At 34.6% G+C, this 21,788-nt stretch overlaps 1 protein-coding gene across 2 annotated transcripts in view; it reads right to left on the bottom strand.

Annotated features, from left to right (window-relative positions):
• Positions 1–21,788, bottom strand: part of LRRIQ3 (leucine rich repeats and IQ motif containing 3) — a 172,014-nt gene that overhangs the window by 66,979 nt on the left and 83,247 nt on the right. For both annotated transcript variants that reach the window (XM_063697669.1, XM_063697672.1), the window contains one exon: positions 20,696–20,855. In XM_063697669.1, coding sequence (XP_063553739.1) covers positions 20,696–20,855 — 160 coding nt within the window. The remainder of the gene's footprint in view (positions 1–20,695; positions 20,856–21,788) is intronic.

The following is a 21,788-nucleotide window of genomic DNA, read 5'->3' as shown; positions in this document are numbered from 1 at the left end:
GAAAAAAAATCTTTGAGGCCTCAACTGAAAGAATGGTTTCTTAGATATGACACAAAAAATAAAGGCAACAAGAAAAAAATATAAATGTAAGTTTACCAAAATAAAAAGCATCTGGGATTTAAAGAATACCATTGAGAAAGTGAAAAGACAACCCACATAATGAGAAAATAACTCACAAATTATATATGTGATAAAAGATTTGTATCAAGAATATGTAAAGAATTCTCACAACTCAATAATAAAAAGATAATCTATTATAAAATGATCAAAGGATTTAAATAGACAGTTCTCCATAGAAGATATATAAAGGGACAATAAATACACAAAAAGACGCTGGCATCATCAATTGCTAGGGGAATGCAAATTAAAACCACCATGAGATTACTTTGTATCCCGTAGAACAGTTATAATCATAAAGACATAAAATAACAAGTATTGGTTACGTTTTGGAGAAATTATAACTCTCATGCATTTATCATGTGAATGCAAAATGGTACAACTGCTATGGAAAACTGTTCGGCAGTTTCTCAAAAAGTCAAGTATAGAATTACCATATCATCCAGTAATTTCACTTTTAGGTATACCCAAGAAAACTAAAAACATATATTCATTCAGCAATTTGTACATGGATGTTTAGAGCAGCATAATTAAAAATATCCATAAATTAGAAGGAACTCAACGAATGAATGGAAAAACAAAATGTGGCATATCCATACAATGGAATATTATTGAGCCATAAAAAATAAATGAATTGTTGATAAATGTTACAACATGTTTGACATGAGATTTGGGCAGTGAAAAAAAGTGTTTCAACATGGATGACTCTTGAAAACATTATACTAAGTGGAAGTAGCCAGACATAAAATAACATATGTGCATGATTCCACTTATAATAAATGCCAAGAATAGACAAATTCATGGAGAGAGAAAATAGATTAATGTTCCCAGGGGCTGTAGAGAGAATTTCTAATGGGTATGGGGTTTCTTCTGGGGAATAATGAAAATTTTATTTAATTAGTGATGATCATTTCACAAATTTGTGAATATACTAAAAACAACTGGAGTGGACACTTAAAATGTTTTATTTTAATGGTATGTGAATTACATCTCAGTAAAGATGTTTTTAAAAATGGTGAAGTTGGCAATGTAGCTTCAGTAGTGTTTCTCAAAATTATAACAAAATGTAAACAATGTGAGATACCAAAAAAAATTAACATAATAGCAAGAGACCTGAGAAAATCATTATAATTTTTCAGGCAATTTAGGATTCACATTTTCAAAAACTGTAACACTTTTTACTATTTCTAGTGGTAACTCAAGAATGTAAAAAGAAGCCAAGTAAATATGAATTTTACTATGTTTTTACTGTTTGATAAAACTGAAGCTCAAAATAACTAAAATGCAGAAAACAACATATTTATCATTAATTACTAGCTATAACACTTCCAGAACTTTCATTTAAACTTGGTAATAGGATCTTATGCATTTTCTGTCTTTGGGGATCCAAATATAAATTATTTGATGGCATCTACAGAATTATAATAAATCAGGATTCAAGATAGACTAGTCAGAATGGAAGAAAAAATCTACAAAACAGTTTTTTTTTTTAAACTGAAGTGCTAGGAAGATGAGAAAACTATGAGAGAACTTTAAAACTTAAAAATAAATTATAAAATCAACACAAAGTACATCAGATTTAGTATTTAAAATACAGCTAAAAAGAGAGAATGATTATCAGGTCAAAAGAAGACTGTACCAGAAATACTTAGTAATGAAAATAAAATTTGGAGAGTAGAGACATCCATAACCAGGACTGGTAAAATATAAATTTGGACTAATTCTCAAGTTTCAAAAAGCCCTATGAAAGATTTGTTTAGGCCAGGCATGGTGGCTCACATCTGTAATCCCAGCACTTTGAAAGGCCAATGTAGGAGGACTGCTTGAGCCCAGGATTTCAAGACCAGCCTGGGCAACAACCTTGTCTCTAAAAAAAAAGTATAATAATAAAATTTAACTTAGCTGGGTGTGGGGGTGTGTGCCCGTATTACCAACTACTAGAGAGGTTGAAGTGGAAGGACTGCTTGAGTCCAGGAGGTCAAGATTGGAGTGAGCCATGAATGTGCTACTTCACTCCAGCCTGGGCAACAAACAGAGTGAGACACTATCTCAAAAAGAATAAGTAAATACATAAATCAAAATAAAAAAATTAAAAGTCTTTTGAAAATTAGGAAAGAGCTACCAAGAAAGCTAGGACTTATCAGGTCAAAATTTAAGAGAAGGCAAGATCCCCCAAAGGTAAGTCCTCAAAGATGCTTTTGTTCTGATAAAATTTGCAGATCAGGAATAACTTTGGTGGCTCAAGGAGATCAGGAATCAAAAATCAAATCCCATGTTCACCAAAGTAGAAGATACTGTCCATAGTGAGCTGGAAACTCACACAGCCTCAGCATGATACAAGTAAACATGGAATAAAACAGGCTGTAAATTAAAATGATAACTGAATAATCCATAAAATCTCGAGATTTAAATTGTGTCATGGTCAAATATTGGTGGTGATTCAGTTTCTAGTGGTAGAAAATGGAAACACTATCTGGAGGAAAGTACCTTCATTCTAAGGCCTAAAATTTTCACAATTGATATTTCAAATACAATGAGCAGTACACAAGACCTGAGGTATCAAATGAACATGAACAGACAAAGACTATAGAGTTACTCTGCTTATTATTTTTCAATAAAGAATGAGCAATTTTGATATATCTGCAGGAAAGAACAGAAAATTAAAATTTATTGATTAAACATAGCTAACAAGAAAATTAGTGAACTGGAAGAGTAGTTTAAAAAAATTTCAGAAAGCATCAAAAAGAAACCAAAAACAAGTGAAATTCAAAGAAGAGAAACAAGAACCATAGAGAATACAAGTTTATTAGTAAAAAGTAACAAACATCCTATAGCAAGATTTTTGACATCAGTGCAACCTAGCTTTGCTTTAACTGTCTCAGGCAAATAAATGTCTTAATAATTCAAGTGGAAAGTATCTATTTTATTTTATAACATTTTATTATAACATTCTACCTCCATTAAATACTTTCTTTACTTCTTGATTATTTTCTATTGCTTTGCCAATTGCTTTCCATACCTACTCTGCAGCAAAGACTTATATTTGTTCTTTAATATTCGTTTACCTTCGCTTTCATAATAGAATCTCTGATTTTTGTCTGGGCGCATTTCTGCTTAAAATAATGCCTACATATTTCAGCCTTCCTTGCAGCTGAATGTAATGATAAAACCAAAATCTAGCCAAAGATATATTGTGTGGCATCATTTAGAAACCTTACTTAAAACACATCTACAAGTTCCCTCACACTTTTATTTTCTATCTCTTCCTCTTTCTTGATGGCTGGAGTGTGCATGTGATAGGTGGAGTAAGTGCAGTCATTTTGAGTCATGAGGTACTATTTGACTGAAGGTCATGTGCAGAAAAGCATGAGATAAAAACAGTCAGTCACTAAGTACTGAGTGAAATAGTTCCATAATATCAGTCCTAGACTGTATACCTCTGGAGTTTTACCTGAGAGGTGAACAAACATATTAGTATCATTTTAGATCTTTATTACACATAGTTGAATCTAATTTAAACTGATAGCAATATGGTAGCTGGAAGTGGGATGGTACAGATGAAAGAAATGTAAAACATTTGACACTACCTTAGTACAGGAGATTGGGTGACCAGTGATAAGGACTCAAGATATTACAGGCTGAAGAGCTGGTGACCCTTGTTATTATGGCTTCAAAACATTTTCACTTTGGAAGGCAGGCTACATGCTGACTGAGTGTGTTCTGTTACAGAAATTTTCAAACAAATACCATATTTAAGTGTGTCTTAGATGTTACTTGTAGCTTTTATTTAAGTCTTTTGAGAGAAAAAAAAGATCTGGGTTACATCTAGCCAGGCTGAAATAAGAGATGGAAATAGAATAAAATTTTTGATAAGGCAGGCACTCTTTGAAGTCTGCAAGTTAAGCTTACTGAGATTCTAGTGATTCAGGGCCTTGTGTAGGTGAAAAAACCAACATCTCGTTCCTCAAATTGAAGCGGTTACAATAGGGGACTTCAAAGTAGAAATAAGACTTATATACAAAGGTGTAAATGTCTGCAGGAAAGATAAGATTAGGAATTTTGTCTTCCCTCCAACACCCATTGTTTCAGAAAGTTCACCTATGGTCACTATTGTTAATTTGGAAGAGAAGAAAATGAGTAGAGAACAAAAACCAGTAAGTGAAAGATCAGAAGCTTCAGGATTATAAACGATGTCTAAACAAGATCTTTCTACTTGCTTAAGGATACAAACTACTGACATCAAATAAATCAGAAGCATACTAAGTTTTTGAATGAAATGTATTACCAAAAAAATTAAAGTCTGTCCTAAAAATACCTGTGGTTCTTCAATCTCTATAGCAACCCATAGGCCCCTAAATCTGTTAAGATTATGAAACTCCAACACTCAGGAGGAACAAATTCCCTAATACGTAATTCTGATGTTGCCATAAATATGAATAAACAGGTAAGATGTTTTCACAGGGAAAATATAGGAGATTTTCCAGATGTGTTCACTCTATTTCAAAAGAAGAGAGTGTTTACTATTCCTATCAGACTGATTTGGTAACTGCTATGGGGGCAGAAACAACTGTGTTTCCCTTTTCCAAATTAGAGTTTTATTATAGGTATGCTGTTTCTATGCCACTTTATATGCTAGGTATGTATAAGGTGAATATTTTATAATTTAGCTATAGGTTGCTAGGCTATGAATTATATCTTGTCTAAGTGAAGCAGACTGGACATCTACCAATATAACAATTGGAATTAAGTTTAGCTGCAAGTAGTGACTTATTCAATATAGGAGTACTTCCATCTCACATGAATATCTGAATGTAAGAAGACCAGGGCTGGTATGAAAACTGCAATTTTCTGTTATCCAGGATACTTCCAAGTTTCCACTCATATATGGCTTTCACTCTCATGGTCTAAAATGAAGTTCCAAGCCACAGGATGAACGAAGGCAGAAAGAAGAGACAAAATCCATTGCCAACTGTCTTTTGGGGACATTTCTCAGAATCTGCCAAATACTTCCATTCATGACATGGTTTGATGAGCTGAATAAAGGGCTGCCAAATCATCTATGTCCTAATCCCCTGAACCCTGTGAATGTCACCTTATATATTAGTTGGGTGGGGCTTCCATAAGATACCATAGACTGACTGGCTTAAAACATAGTCTTTTTTTTCTCACAGGTCTGAAAGTTGGAAGTCCAAGGTAAAGGTTCCAGCTGATTCAGCTTCTGATGAGGGCTGTTACTGGCTTGCCGATGACAACCTTCTCACTATGTCCTGATATAGTCTTTCCTCAGTATGTGCACATGGGGTTGGGGGAGGGGGAGATTCTTAATCCTATCAGGTCAGGACCCCATCCTTATGACCTCATTTAACCTTAATTACTTCTTTAGAGTCCCCATCTCCAAATATAGCCACACGAGTTTAGAATTTCAACATATGAATTTTGAAGGGACACATTCAGCTCATAACACTTTATAGGCAAAAAGATATTTGCAGATGTGATTAAGGATGTTGAGATGAGTTGATTATTGTGGTGTGCCTGATAAAATAATAGGGGTCTTTGTAAGAGGGAGGCAGGACATTAGAGAGGATGTATGTAAGAGATGAGATGACAGAAGCAAGAGGTTAGGGTGATGTGAGGTAGGGGTCACAAGCCACAGAATATAGGCAGCTTCCAGAAACTAGACTAGGCAAGAAAACAGATTCTGCCCTTCGAAAAACATCAGCCATGTAAACACTTTGATTTAGTCAAGTAAAGCCAATTTTAGTCTTCTGGAACTGTAAAGGAATGAATTTATCCCATTTTAAGCCACCAAATTTGTAGTAATAGAAAACTAATATACATGCCAATACTTAATTGCTAGAGAAGCTGAGAAATGCAAATTAATCCAGACAGCTAAAATTTGGGGATGCTATCAGAGAGGAAGAGAGATATGATAGATATTAGAGGGCAAACATCACTTACTGTCACAACCAGAAATGATGGAATTTTTTCTGACTATTATAGTGGCATAAGCTTTTAGGTTTGCTCCCTTTGGTAGAGGCTTTGTGTTCTGTTTTTGGAAAAGGTACATGCAAATGTTTGAAATTGTCCTTCAATAGTCATTCCAATCTTATTCTACAATAAAGGAAACTCATGTTTTAGCTGGGCATTTGGATGGTCTGAATGAGACTTTATTTCTTAGCCTCTTGTAGCTATGAGCCCAATTTGTGGGGCCTACCAGATATAAGCAGAGTGTTGCATGGCAGCTTCTAGGAACTTTCCAAAAGTAAACACAATAGCTATGCCCTCTTCTTCTTTATTTCCTCTTCTTTCTGGCAGGTTAGAATGAAAGCATAATGACTGGATCTGATGAAACTATTGTGGACCACGAGAGGACCTGCAAAATAGAGGCCATGTATGCTGGAGCAACAGGATGGAAGGAGTGAAGAACTCTGAGAACATTATGATGCAGAGTTGTTATACCAGCGATGCACTGTCTATCTCTTGATTTTTATGTGAGAGAACAGTTGTTTTGTTTAAATAGCTATTAGGGATGATTACTCCCAATTCTAACTACTGCATTCTCTTCCTTCTTTATTATTTCTCTCATAGAACTGTTCATGTAAATTTTTACTCGTGTCTCTACATACATATCCATAACATGTATGACAAAATTTTGTCTTTAAAAATGTGACATTAGTGAAGTTATTTAAAGGCATATGTGTTGTGAACTATTATAACTAAGATATTGGGAAGGAAATTTGTTAAATATATTATGCCTAAATAAATCTCATAAGCAACTTACATTAAGCACAGGAATTCTAGCTAATGAGTAAGAATGCTTTTTTATGTAGACAGTATATTCAATATTGGATACTTTTGTACTCTAAAATCATAGCCATATATAACTTAACCATGGTCACATGTGAACATAGTAAATAAAAAATGTAAAAATACATTTAGGTCATTACTGCTAACTTATAAGTTTATCCAAAACATTCCTAATCTAAGTGTTACTTTACTATCATATAGTTATATTTAAAAAGAAATGATAAAAATTATATCTGATGGAGATGTTTAGCAGAGGGTCTCAAACTTTTTGGTCAGAGGACTCCTTTATTTGCTTCAAAATTATGAGGCCCCTAAAATCTTTTATTTATGTGTATTATATTCTTTCAATATTTACCATACTAGAAATTCAAAGTGTAAAAAGTTTAAAGTATGCATTAATTTATTTAAAATAACAATAAGAAACTCATTTTATTTTCATGAAATTACACATTATTATAAAACAGAACTATATTTCAAAAAAAATAACTGTTAAGAGTGGGATTGGTCTATATTTTTAAGAATAGATTTAGTGTCTGGCTTAATAGATAACCCAGAGATTTTCATATCTGTTTATATATTAAATCTCTTATTCTATCACATCATGCAGCCTCTGGAAAAACTCCATGATACAGTAATGGGAGAATGAGAATCAAAAAGGAAAATACTGTTTTAGTATTATTATAAAAGCTATATTGGTATGGTGGATCCTTTAAAAAGATTTCAGGAACCTAAGGTGGTCCCTGAACTACACTTTGAGAACCACTATTATACAGAATAACTACAAAGATAAATCTTACAAAACTGGACCAATTATAGGAAAGCCAGTCAAAAGGCAATTATAGGAAAGCCAGTCAAAAGGCATGAAAATTCTCAAGGTTATAACTTCCTCCTTTGGCTTGGAGAAGTTTAATTGTCTGAAGCCTTCTCTCAACTCGTTAAAGTCATTCTCAGTCCAGCTTTGTTCCGTTGCTGGTGAGGAGCTGCATTCCTTTGGAGGGGGAGAGGCACTCTGATTTTTGGAATTTTCAGCTTTTCTGCTCTATTTTTGCCCCCATCTTTGTGGTTTTATCTACCTTTGGTCTTTGATGATGGTGACGTACAGATGGGGTTTCGGTGTAGATGTCCTTTCAGTTTGTTAGCTTTCCTTCTAACAGTCAGGACCCTCAGCTGCAGGTCTGTTGGAGTTTGCTGGAGGTCCACTCCAGACCCTATTTGCCTGGGTATCAGCATTGGAGCCTGCAGAACAGCAAATATTGCTGAACAGCAAATGTTGCTGCCTGATTGTTCCTCTGGAAGCTTCGTCTCAGGGGGGTACCCGGCTGTGTGGAGTGTCAGTCTGCCCCTACTGGGGGATGCCTCCCAGTTAGGCTACTTGGGGGTCAGGGATCCACTTGAGGAGGCAGTCTGTCTGTTCTCAGATCTCAAACTCCATGCTGGGAGAACCACTACTCTCTTCAAAGCTGTCAGACAGGGACATTTAAGTCTGCCGAGGTTTCTGCTGCCTTTTGGGGGGAAGTTTGAACACATTGCAAAGAAGCTAAAGTCCTTGAAAAAAGATTAGATGAATGGCTTACTAGAATAACCAGTGTAGAGAAGTCCTTAAATGACCTGATGGAGCTGAAAACCATGGCATGAGAACTACATGATGAATGCACAAGCTTCAGTAGCCGATTCAATCAACTGGAAGAAAGGGTATCAGTGATTGAAGATCAAATGAATGAAATGAAGCGAGAAGAGAAGTTTAGAGAAAAAAGAGTTAAATGAACAAAGCCTCCAAGAAATATGGGACTATGTGAAAAGACCAAATCTACGTCTCATTGGTGTACCTGAAAGTGACAGGGAGAATGGAACCAAGTTGGAAAACACTCTGCAGGATATTATCCAGGAGAACTTCCCCAGCCTAGAAAGGCAGGCCAACATTCAAATTCAGGAAATACAGAGAATGCCACAAAGATACTCCTCGAGAAGAGCAACTCCAAGACACATAATTGTCAGATTCACCAAAGTTGAAATGAAGGAAAAAATGTTGAGGGCAGCCAGAGAGAAATGTTGGGTTACCCACAAAGGGAAACCCATCAGACTAACAGAGGATCTCTCGGCAGAAACTCTACAAGCCAGAAGAGAGTAGGGGCCAATATTCAACATTCTTAAAGAAAAGAATTTTCAACCCAGAATTTCACATCCAGCCAATCTAAGCTTCATAAGTGAAGGAGAAATAAAACCCTTTACAGACAAGCAAAAGGTGAGAGATTTTGTCACCACCAGGCCTGCCCTAAAAGAGCTCCTGAAGGAAGCACTAAACATGGAAAGGAACAACCAGTACCAGCCACTGAAAAAATTTGCCAAATTGTAAAGACCATCGATGCTAGGAAGAAACTGCATCAACTAACGAGCAAAATAACCAGCTAACATCATAATGACAGGATCAAATTCACACATAACAATATTAACCTTAAATGGAAATGGGCTAAATGCTCCAATTAAAAGACACAGACTGGCAAATTGGATAAAGAGTCAAGACCCATCAGTGTGCTGTATTCAGGAGACTCATCTCACATGCAGACACACACAAAGGCTCAAAATAAAGCGATGGAGGAAGATTTACCAAGCAAATAGTAAAGAAAAAAAGGCAAGGGTTGCAATCCTAATCTCTGATAAAACAGACTTTGAACCAAAAGATCAAAAGAGACAAAGAAGATCATTACAAAATTGTAAAGGGATCAATTCAACAAGAAGAGCTAACTATCCTAAATATATATGCACCCAATACAGGAGCACCCAGATTCATAAGGCAAGTCTTTAGAGACCTACAGAGAGACTTAGACTCCGACGCAAAAATAATGTGAGACTTTAACTCCCCACTGTCAACATTAGGCAGATCAACGAGACAGAAAGTTAACAAGGATATCCAGGAATTGAACTCGGCTCTGCACCAAGCAGACCTAATAGACATCTACAGAACTCTGCACCCCAAATCAACAGAATATACATTCTTCTCAGCACCACATCTCACTTATTCCAAAATTGACCATATAGTTGCAAGTAAAGCACTCCTCAGCAAATGTAAAAGAACAGAAATTATAACAAACTGTCTCTCAGACCACAGTGCAATCAAACTGGAACTCAGGATTCAGAAACTCACTCAAAACCGCTCAACTACATGGAAACTGAACAATCTGCTCCTGAATGACTACTGGGTACATAACGAAACGAAGGCAGAAATAAAGATGTTCTTTGAAACCAACGAGAAAAAAGACACAACACACCAGAATCTCTGGGACACATTTAAAGCTGTGTGTATAGGGAAATTTACAGCACTAAATGCCCACAAGACAAAGTAGGAAAGATCTAAAATTGACACCATAACATCACAATTAAAAGAACTAGAGAAGAAAGAGCAAACACATTCAAAAGCTAGCAGAAGGTAAGAAATAACTAAGTTCAGAGCAAAACTGAAGGAGATAGAGACACAAAAAAACCCTTCAAAAAATCAATGAATTCAGGAGCTGGTTTTTTGAAAAGATCAACAAAATTGATAGACCACTAGCAAGACTAATAAAGAAGAAAATAGACAAGAATCAAATAGACACAATAAAAAATGATAAAGGGGATATCACCACTAATCCCACAGAAATACAAACTACCATCAGAGAATACTATAAACACCTCTATGCAAATAAACTAGAAAATCTAGAAGAAATGGATACATTCCTCGACACATACACCCTCCCAAGACTAAACCAGGAAGAAGTTGAATCCCTGAATAGACCAATAACAGGCTCTGAAATTGAGGCAATAATTAATAGCCTACCAACCAAAAAAAGTCAAGGACCAGACAGATTCACAGCCGAATTCTACCAGAGGTACAAGGAGGAGCTGGTACCATTCCTTCTGAAACTATTCCAATCAATAGAAGAAGAGGGAATCCTCCCTAACTCATTTTATAAGGCCAGCATCATCCTGATACCAAAGCCTAGCAGAGACACAACAAAAAAAGAGAATTTTAGACCAATATCCCTGATGAACATCGATGCAAAATTCCTCAATAAAATACTGGCAAACCGAATCCAGCAACACATCAAAAAGCTTATCCACCATGAACAAGTGTGCTTCATCCCTGAGATGCAAGGCTGGTTCAACATATGCAAATCAATAAATGTAATCCATCATATAAACAGAACCAAAGACAAAAACCACATGATTATCTCAATAGATGCAGAAAAGGCCTTTGACAGAATTCAACAGCCTTTCATGCAAAAAACTCTCAATAAATTAGGTATTAATGGGACGTATCTCAAAATAATAAGGGCTATCTATGACAAACCCACAGCCAATATCATACTGAATGGGCAAAAATTGGAAGCATTCCCTTTGAAAACTGGCACAAGACAGGGATGCCCTCTCCCACCACTCCTATTCAACATAGTGTTGGAAGTTCTGGCCAGGGCAATCAGGCAGGAGAAAGAAATAAAGGGTATTCAATTAGGAAAAGAGGAAGTCAAATTGTTCCTGTTTGCAGATGACATGACTGTATATCTAGAAAACCCCATCGTCTCAGCCCAAAATCTCCTTAAGCTGATAAGCAACTTCAGCAAAGTCTCAGGATACAAAATCAATGTGCAAAAATCACAAGCATTCCTATACACCAATAACAGACAAACAGAAAGCCAAATCATGAGTGAACTCCCATTCACAATTGCTTCAAAGAGAGTAAAATACCTAAGAATCCAACTTACAAGGGATGTAAAGGACCTCTTCAAGGAGAACTACAAACCACTGATCAACGAAATAAAAGAGGACACAAACAAATGGAAGAACATTCCATGCTCATGGATAGGATGAATCAATATCATGAAAATAGCCATATTGTCTAAGGTAATTTATAGATTCAATGCCATCCCCATCAAGCTACTAGTGACTTTCTTCACAGAATTGGAGAAAACTACTTTCAAGTTCATATGGAACCAAAAAATAGCCTGCATTGCCAAGACAATCCTAAGCCAAAAGAAGAAAGCCGGAGGCATCATGCTACCTGACTTCAAACTATACTACAAGGCTACAGTAACCAAAAACAGCATGGTACTGGTACCAAAACAGAGTTATAAGCCAATGGAACAGAACAGAGCCCTCAGAAATAATACCACACATCTACAACCATCTGATCTTTGACAAACCTGACAAAAACAAGAAATGGGGAAAGGATTCCCTATTTAATACATAGTGCTGGGAAAACTGGCTAGCCATATGTAGAAAGCTGAAACTGGATGCCTTCCTTACACCTTATACAAAAATTAATTCAAGATGGATTAAAGACTTGAATGTTAGACCTAAAACCTTAAAAACCCTAGAAGAAAACCTAGGCAATACCATTCAGGACATAGGCATGGGCAAGGACTTCATGTCTAAAACACCAAAGCAATGGCAACAAAAGCCAAAATTGACAAATGAGATCTAATTGAACTAAAGAGCTCTGCACAGCAAAAGAAACTACCATCAGAGTGAACAGGCAATCTACAGAACAGGAGAACATTTTTGCAATCTCCTCATCTGACAAAGGGCTAATATCCAGAATCTACAAAGCACTCAAACAAACTTACAAGAAAAAAACAAACAACCCCATCAAAAAGTGGGCAATGGATATGAACCAACACTTCTCGAAAGAAGACATTTATGCAGCCAATAGACACAGGAAAAAATGCTCATCATCACTGGCCATCAGAGAAATGCAAATCAAAACCACAATGAGATATCATCTCACACCAGTTAGAATGGCAATCATTAAAAAGTCAGGAAACAACAGGTGCCAGAGAGGATGTGGGGAAATAGGAACACTTTTTATACGTTGATGGGACTGTAAACCAGTTCAACCATTGTGGAAGATGGTGTAGCGATTCCTCAGGGATCTAGAACTAGAAATACCATTTGATCCAACCATCCCATTACTGGGTATATACCCAAAGGATTATAAATCATGCTGCTATAAAGACACATGCACATGTATGTTTATTGTGGCACTATTCACAATAGCAAAGACTTGGAACCAACTCAAATGTCCAGCAATGATAGACTGGATTAAGAAAATGTGGCACATATACACCATGGAATACTATGCAGCCATAAAAAATGATGAGTTCATGTCCTTTGTAGGGACATGGATGAAGCTGGAAACCATCATTCTCAGCAAACTATCACAAGGACAAAAAACCAAACACCGCATGTTCTCACTCATAGGTGGGAATTGAACAATGAGAACACTTGGACACAGGAAGGGGAACATCACACACTGGGGCCTGTCATATGGTGGGGGGAGCGGGGAGGGATAGCATTAGAAGATATACCTAATGTAAATGATGAGTTGATGGGTGCGGCACACCAACATGGCACATGTATACATATGTAACAAACCTGCACGTTGTGCACATGTACCCTAGAACTTAAAGCATAATTAAAAAAAAAAAGAAAATTCTCAAGATTGTAAGAGAATGCATTTGGAGACTATCAAGAGGACAAAGTAGATGAGAAAAAAACATTCTTCATAGTTTCTCTCAGATCAAGAGGGAAAATAATATTTAGAAAAGAATAAAAATGAAACTACTACTCTCCAAATTATTCGATACTGATACAGTATTATCTTCACTGAGTGGTAAATAAAGGTATAATGTTGAATGTTTTCATTAAGAACTAATTTAAAAATTGCCTAAGAACTTGAATAAACATTTCTTCAAAGAAGACACAGAAATGCCTCAAAAGTATATAAAAATGCCCAATGAAACTAATCATCAGAAAAATGCAAATCAAAACTGCAATAAGATATTACCTCATATCTGTTAAGATGGCTATTATAGAAAATAGTAAAAGACAAGTGTTGGTAAGAATATGAAAAAGTTGAAACTCCTTTGCACTTTTTTTGAAAATGCGAAATGATGTAGCAGCTACGAAAAGCAGGATGGAGGTTCTTCAAAGAATTAAAATTAGAACTATGATATGATTCAGCCATCCCACTTCTAGATATTTATCCAAAAGAATTGAGATCAAGATCTCAAGACATGAACACTTCCTAGTTCCTTTCTCTTACTCTTTCCCTTTTCTAGGATGCATTGTGTCATTTGATAAACCCTCTGTTCAACTCTCTCATTTCCCCAGTGATCTCTCTATTGACTTTGGCAATTCACACAGCTTTTTACCTCAGATTATGTATTAATCTAGCACCCACTTGCTGCTTTTCGAAACCAATTCTGCAATTACTTGGCTTGAAACCTTTCTTATCCACATATACGGAGCTAGGTATAATAAATGGTGTCAAAGATGGGTTTCTCTAGAAAGGGCTATAGCCTCCCTTCTAAGCCATCAATATTGCTTCCTTGGACCTTAAAGGCTGAACTAAAATTATCTTTAGCCTCTGGTAGCTCTACTATCTTCCCTATAGATTCTTCTGACAAATATCTTATACTTCTACCTAAGTAGACACTAAAAACCACTACTTCTCAGAATTCCTAATACTCAGAACAAGTCCAGCTTCTTATATGAGACCCATTAGTTGCAGGTGGCTGACTGACTAAATTGTACTTCATTGTTTATATTTCCCTCATTTCCATTCTTTATAAAATCAACCTCTGCCCAGTGAGATTTTTCTAGCTCTTCCCCATCCCCTACAAGTTCCAGCATAGAACTTGATTGATTGCAAGTTTGTAGGCCTTATGCTTTACTACAGTGCCTGGAATATTGTAAATATTCAGTAAATATCTATTTAAAATAAATTGCATTACTGGTGGAACCCTAAAATGGGAGTTATACAATAACAAAGGACAATTTTTAGAGTAGATGTAAGAATGTCATCACAAAGCTCATTTCTTAGGATTAGTTAAGCTAGAACAAATCCCAGAAACTGAATAATAATAATATTTTACTTTCCAGCATAAGGAAACACACTATTTCACAAAACAATGACATAAATTGACCCCCAAAATAAAAATACTTAAACATATTTTTTAACATTCCATATTATAAAAGAAGGTGACCAGTTCCACATTTGCTAAATCTCATAGAGAATCAACTCCTTCACTATTTTCTTAGTATCATTTTCTGTTGAACAAGATAAAAAAGAAGATGAGTAGTAGCTTCAATATTTTGGCTTGTAATATTATGGAACTAATTATTCTCCCTCTGTCCTTCCCCCCCGCCATATTTACCTGAATTTAAAGTAGACATAAAATAGTAAAAGCAATCAAATAAGACTAGTTCTTGATGTATGAAATTACAGCAACCTCACCGTGACTTGCCAGCTCTGTTCCGCAACACTCGAGTCAAAGCCAGCTACATAGACTGTGATGTAAATGCACTCCTGTGCTACACAATGCAATAGTCCTGAGTAAGGTGAATCCTTCTCTTTCCTCTCATATATAGGACAGGTGACAAATTATCTCATCTTTCTAATAGTAAAAGGAAAATTACACCTCACCAAAGAATATACATAGATGGTAAGTAAGCATATGAAATGTTCGACATCATACGTAATTAAGGGAATTATAAATTAAAGCAACAACGAGGTACCACTACCAACCTATTAGAATGACCAAAATCCAAAACACTGACAATACCAAAAGCTGATGAGGTCTTGTGTAGCAACAGGAACTCTTATTCATTGCTGATGGGAATGCAAAATGCTATAGCTGTTTGTATGACATTCTTGTCATACAATCCAGCAATTGTATTCCTTGGTATTTACCCAAATGAATAAAAAACATGCCCACACGAAAACTTGCATACAATATTTGTAGGAGCTTTATTCATAATTGCCAAAACTTGGAAGCAAACAAGATGTCCTTCAACAGGTGAACAGATGATCTTTCATACAATGGAATATTATTCAGTGCTAAAAATAAAATGTGTGCTCAAAGCCACATGAAAAAGGCATAAAGGAGACTTAAACACATATCACCAAGTGAAAGAAGCCAATCTGAAAAGGTTACATACTATATGATTTCAACTATATGACATTTCAGAAAAGGCAAAACTGTGGAGACAGTGAAAAGATCAGTGGTTGCCAGGGGTAAGGTAAGAAGGATTGGCAGAGTACAAAAAATTTTTAGGATAGTGAAACAATTCTGTATACTACAATAGTGAATACATACAGTTATACATTTGACAAAACCCATAAAGTGTACAACACCAACAATGAACCACAATGGAAACTACGGACTTTAGGTGATAATGATGTGTCAGTATGGGTCCATCTATTTAATAAATTTACCACTGTGGTGTAGGATGCCAACTGTGGGGTATAGGGAAACTCTCTGTACTTCCCACTCAACTTTGTTATGAAACTAATACTGCTCTAACAAATAAAGTTTATGAATTAAAAAGAAGAGAACTGATGATTGGCATAAAATATAAAACAGAGGTACCTGAAGGCAATATTTCTATATTTATGTTATCAAAAATGTAAGTAAATTTTTTTGTTCACAATAAAAACGTTTTTATTTTGTAAATAAAACATATTTGAATTTTTAAAAAGATGTATAAACCTTTAGAAAGCAATAATTATCTAAAATTGTATTAACTATGAACACTATTAATATCTTGCTGACTATACCTTAATGTATTTTTTCACATCTATGTGGTGTGTGTGTGTGTGTATTTTTTTTTTGAGACAGTCTTGCTCTTTTGCCCAGGCTGGAGTGCAGTGGTGTGATCTTTGCTCACTGCAACCTCCGCCTCTGGGATTCAAGTGATTCTCATGCCTCAGCCTCCCAACTAGCTGGGATTTCAGGAGTATACAATCATGCTCAGCTAATTTTTGTATTTTTAGTAGAGATGGGGTCTCACAATGTTGGCCAGGCTGGTCTTGAACTCCTGGCCTCAATTAATCTATCTGCCTTGGCCTCCCTAAGTGCTGAGATTACAGACGTGAGCCACCATGGCTGGCCTATGTGGTATAATTAAAAAGTTATCTTGTTGATATTTTTGAGTCCTTATTAAAATTATAATAGATTTAAATACAAACAGCTCATCAGATTTAAAAATATATATTTAACCTTTAGAATAATACATCTAATAATAATTAATGGAAAGGGTTCACAGGGAGAATTGTATATGAGAACATTTAATTTTATTTGATCTTACAAAATGGCACTCAACATAGCATGTATATAGTTCCATGAGTCTTATTTATGGGAAAAATTAATCTTTGGAAGCAAAGCAAAAATAAATAAAAATATTCTAGAATTCAAGCAAATCAGCAGTTATAAAACAAATCTTACTTTAGTAGAGCTGAATGCCAGGTTATTTTATGTCAGGTGTTTTCTGGAGGTATACAAAGCCATAGAGTACAAGATGTGAACATTCAGTATGTTAGAAGTGGTTCCGAGTAAGAGATGCCTTTCAGAGAGGTTGTATATGGTTACCCTATAGATAGCTTTCCTCCTTTGCTGATAACCAGGGAGAATCAGGCACCCTCTCCAGAAGATTAAAACAGAGGGTGTGAAATTCCAATTTTCATGCCTCAAGGAGAAAGGGTATTGCTCAAGTTCTAAGAAAAAGATTAGATCATTATCCTAGGAAGTGGACTGTCAAAAAAGATAGAAATTCACAACATATAGACTGATTCTTTTCTTTCCACATGGTTGAAGCAGTAAAAGTTTCTGGCCATCACTTTCTTACTTCACAGATGCTTTCTCTCCTTCCTTACAACATAGGAACTAAATCAGCACAAGGAAGCTTCCAACGTATGTGGCAAGGAGTGGGGATGGCGGGGGGAGGAAGGGAGGGGAGCTAGGCTGCCTCTAACATAAATATTTTGGGAAATGCCCCCATCTATTTCCTTTTGGCTCCCATGGGTGTGAGTATCTCTCACACTATATTCCTTCTAAATTCATGTTTGAAATATAGGAAGTAGATGAAAGAAGACTATTTATGCCAACAAAGTATAGGTAATAAAGGAATTACAACACAGTCCAGCTTAGGTTACTTACTATAAGTTTATAAGGAATTTGAAGTCAAAGCCCCGGTGGGGTATTGGTGTGTTTGCTATTACTCCCTGAACATATATTTTGCTTAGAACAGCAGTAACCTCCAAGGGAAAGGATCAACGATACCAAAGCCGATTTTAAATATCCTTAGGCATCCCAGCAAAATCTTTCATATTAGTATTCAGATTTTCCTAAAATCTATCATAATAGTATACAAGTTTTCCTTCAATTGGATCTAATTGAACTCCCACAGTTCTGTATTTATGCCAGCCTAATCTGTACCACTCACAACCACGCTTTAATACCTGTAAGGGAAAAATAATGTCCCTAGTAAGTGTCTAGGAAGTGTTCCACATCCTCAATTTCTTCTATTCTGACCCAGCTGCTTTTGTCAAATTCACTCCTCACGGCTTCTGACTTCTGGTTCTATATCTCATTTACAGTTAGTTCTTGCTCCATAAACACTGGATGTTTATTTGAACATCTAGTTTTGCATCGTGGTATTTCCTAAGTGAATGTAGCTTGAACTCACTCCTCTGTCTCTTCGCACTTTAGGTTCCATAGTTATGGGAATTATTAAACCGTTTAAGTCAAGCACGTTTTATTCCCAAACAGGAGAAGATTCAGATACTGATTACTTCATCTAATTACTGAACCTTGAATTATATTCTTGGCTAATCCTTTGTATTGTTTTGCTTATGGCATGTTTTGTTGTTGCTATTGTTTTGTCTTGTTTTTTATGAACTTTCAGTATTAAATGTTCATGTTTTCTCACCTCCACCCCTTTCCCTACTCCTTAACCCTTTCACTATTCCTTTAGATTTATCAATTATCATTATAGTTTCTTACAAACCAAACTCCAAGGTACAGGAAATCAGGTAGCTCACTTAGTTGATATTATTATTTTTACCACTCAAAATAATAAAAGATATAAGAATAATAAGTGAATAAAAATAATACATAATGAATAAAAGAATAATATGTAATTATTATATAAATAATAAAATAAGAATAATGAAAGATAATAATAAAAGAATAATATATCAACTAAGTGAGCTGAAGAGGAAACTACAAACGAAGCCAGCAGAAGATTGAAGGACAATTTTATACAAAGAAACTATTCATCAAAAAATAAAACTTACAATTAAAAATAATTTTAATTACTTTAAGAAATTGAGATGAAGACAACTTCTATAATATTCTATGAATGATGGTTATAAAAAATAAAAATGCACAACACAATGTACATATTTATCAACTATGAAAGAATAGTTCTTAAAAAGTAACATTAATAATGATATAGTTAGCAGAATTATTAAAAATACAAGGGAGATTTCAAACATTCTTTATAATAAATTTATCTCGAAAAAACTTCATAATATTCAAAATACTTGCAAAACCCTGACAATGGTACATTTTATATAACTTTATACATACTAAAAAATCTTTAGAAAATGAGTATTTTATTTGATTTCATGCACGTATATATTTGCTTGCCACAACACAATATATACACAAAATATATATTTATACACACACGCATTGGTTGTCAATATATTCAAATTAGTTATAATTACACAACAAATTGGTTATCAGTATACTGATATCATACTCTCTAATCATACTCCGAAATCATACTCTGTATAAAGTATGTAAAAAAGCAGGTGGTATGCTCTGAAATCCAGTGATTTTATATTCTACACAGAGGGTCAAAACATACTTCAGATGAACTTTATAATTTTATAATACACACTATCATCTGGAGCAAATTAATACTGTTGGCACTGAGTGCTGATGAGGGACAAGTTTTAAGTAGAATACGTTTGCCTTTTGTATCCTATGTTTTTATTCAATGAATAACTTTCACACGATTTAAGGAGTTGAGAACATTACTATGCTATATCTGGAACACAGGTGTTCATCTGCCTTGAAATAAGACTAATGACAGTCTGGACCTTTTGTATTGCCTTCTAACAATGCTAATGTAATGGAAATATTTGTAGTTCAGGCTACTCAAGCAGAGAGCCACATATGAAGGAGCTTATCACAAACCAAGTGCTTTAGAAATTATAGAATGTTCACTCCAGTTAATTCTACTATAATGCTAAGTATTCATTTCTGCCATTAATTAGTGTCCAAATCAAAACAAAATTATAAAGATAAAAAAGCACAAATTCTGGAGTCAGAAGACCTGGAATCCGATCCTACCTATTAATTATGTAGCTTTTGGTAAGTTAATTAACCTCTATGTCTCTTAGTTTTCATATTGGTCAAAATGAGATAAAAAATATCTATCTATGGTGCTACAGAGAATAAGTTACATACCACTTGCGAAATGTCTAGTGCAGTGCCTGGGATATAGTAGGCATTCAATCAACATAAATAAATTTCTTTCTATTTCCACTGTGTCCTCAAAGCAATTTATAATATAGCATAAAACAATGAATGAATGTTGTATTATAGAGTTCCCACTCTTTAATAAACTAAATATTTATGTTTTCAATCACTGAGAAGTGGTTTTTACATTACTATTACTACTTGTAAAAACTAAATAAAAAATTATATATATAAAGCATAAATTATTAAATGGTTGTGGTATACTATACTATAGATGCACCACAAAAATATATTTGTATTACATTACTATATGACTTTTTTCAATCAAAAAATATAAAGCAGGATATTAATAATGTAATGAAGGACATTTAATAGAGACTGAAGAAATAATAGTGCTACCTAAATTATAACTTTAATATCTTAAATACATACATTTCAAAGAAAAATAATAAACTAACTATACTTACATGTTTCCAATATGCGAGCTTTCCTTTTATATTAGTTTCAGGTTTGAAAAAGAGATCCTTAAGGAGCTTATCTTCATACCCTTTGGTTATGTAAATCCATTTTGTTTCATATCCTCTAATAATTTTTTCCTGCTGTTTTTTTTTGTAGAAAAACACAGGGCTGAATATAAGGGGAGGGGAAAACTATTTGTTAGTTTTTTGCCATTAAAAAACATGAAAATTAGTCATGAGTTCACTTACATCTTAGAAAACATGGTGTTAAATTGAATGTAATAATATATTTATTTTCATAGTAGTGTTATATAATGCTACTTAGTAACTAAGATTTGTTCATCAACATTCATCAGAGGATAAATGAATGCTGAGAAATTTCAGCTGATATGAATCTACAAACAATTCTGTACTTACATCTGGCTAAGCATTTTAATAAATAATGGGAAGGAGAACATGTCTAAATTATCTATAGAAACATAACGTAAACAGTGTGAAGTTATTTTTTTTCCAAACCTAGTGAAGAAGGAACTTTTTAAATGAGGTAACAGTTATTACTATATCACAAAAATTATATTTGTACTTCATTACAAACTAGGAAATATACTCTAGAGCAGTATGTCCAACATAATATAAGCCAAAAATAATTTTAAGTTTTTGATTAGCCACACTAAAAAAAAAAAGTTTAAAAAAAACAGGTAAGCTTAATTTTAATACTATGCTTTATTTAACCCAATAGATCAAAAATATTACCCAATAAATGGCATCTACAAGCTAACATCATACTTAATGGTCAAAAACTACATGTTTTCCCTCTAAGATTAAAAACAAAGAAAGGATGTAATATTTCATCAAACCTACTCAATATTGTACTACAATGCCTACTGGTCTAATAAGGCAATAAAAAGAAAACCATAGACCAATCTCACCTTTGAACACAGGCACAAAAATTCTAAATATTAGTGAAAAGAATCTAGTAATGTAAGCAAAGAATAATGACACTATGATCATGTATTGTAAAACTCACTACGTCAACAAATTAGTGGAGGAAAAAAGTGTGATTATATAAGTACATACAGGAAAGTCATTGGATAAAATTTAG

The sequence above is a fragment of the Gorilla gorilla genome, chromosome 1, assembly GCF_029281585.2.
Source record: "Gorilla gorilla gorilla isolate KB3781 chromosome 1, NHGRI_mGorGor1-v2.1_pri, whole genome shotgun sequence".
In the NCBI taxonomy this organism is placed as follows: domain Eukaryota; kingdom Metazoa; phylum Chordata; class Mammalia; order Primates; family Hominidae; genus Gorilla; species Gorilla gorilla.
Note: the sequence above shows the minus strand (reverse complement) of the source record. Positions and strands in the feature narration are given on the sequence as shown.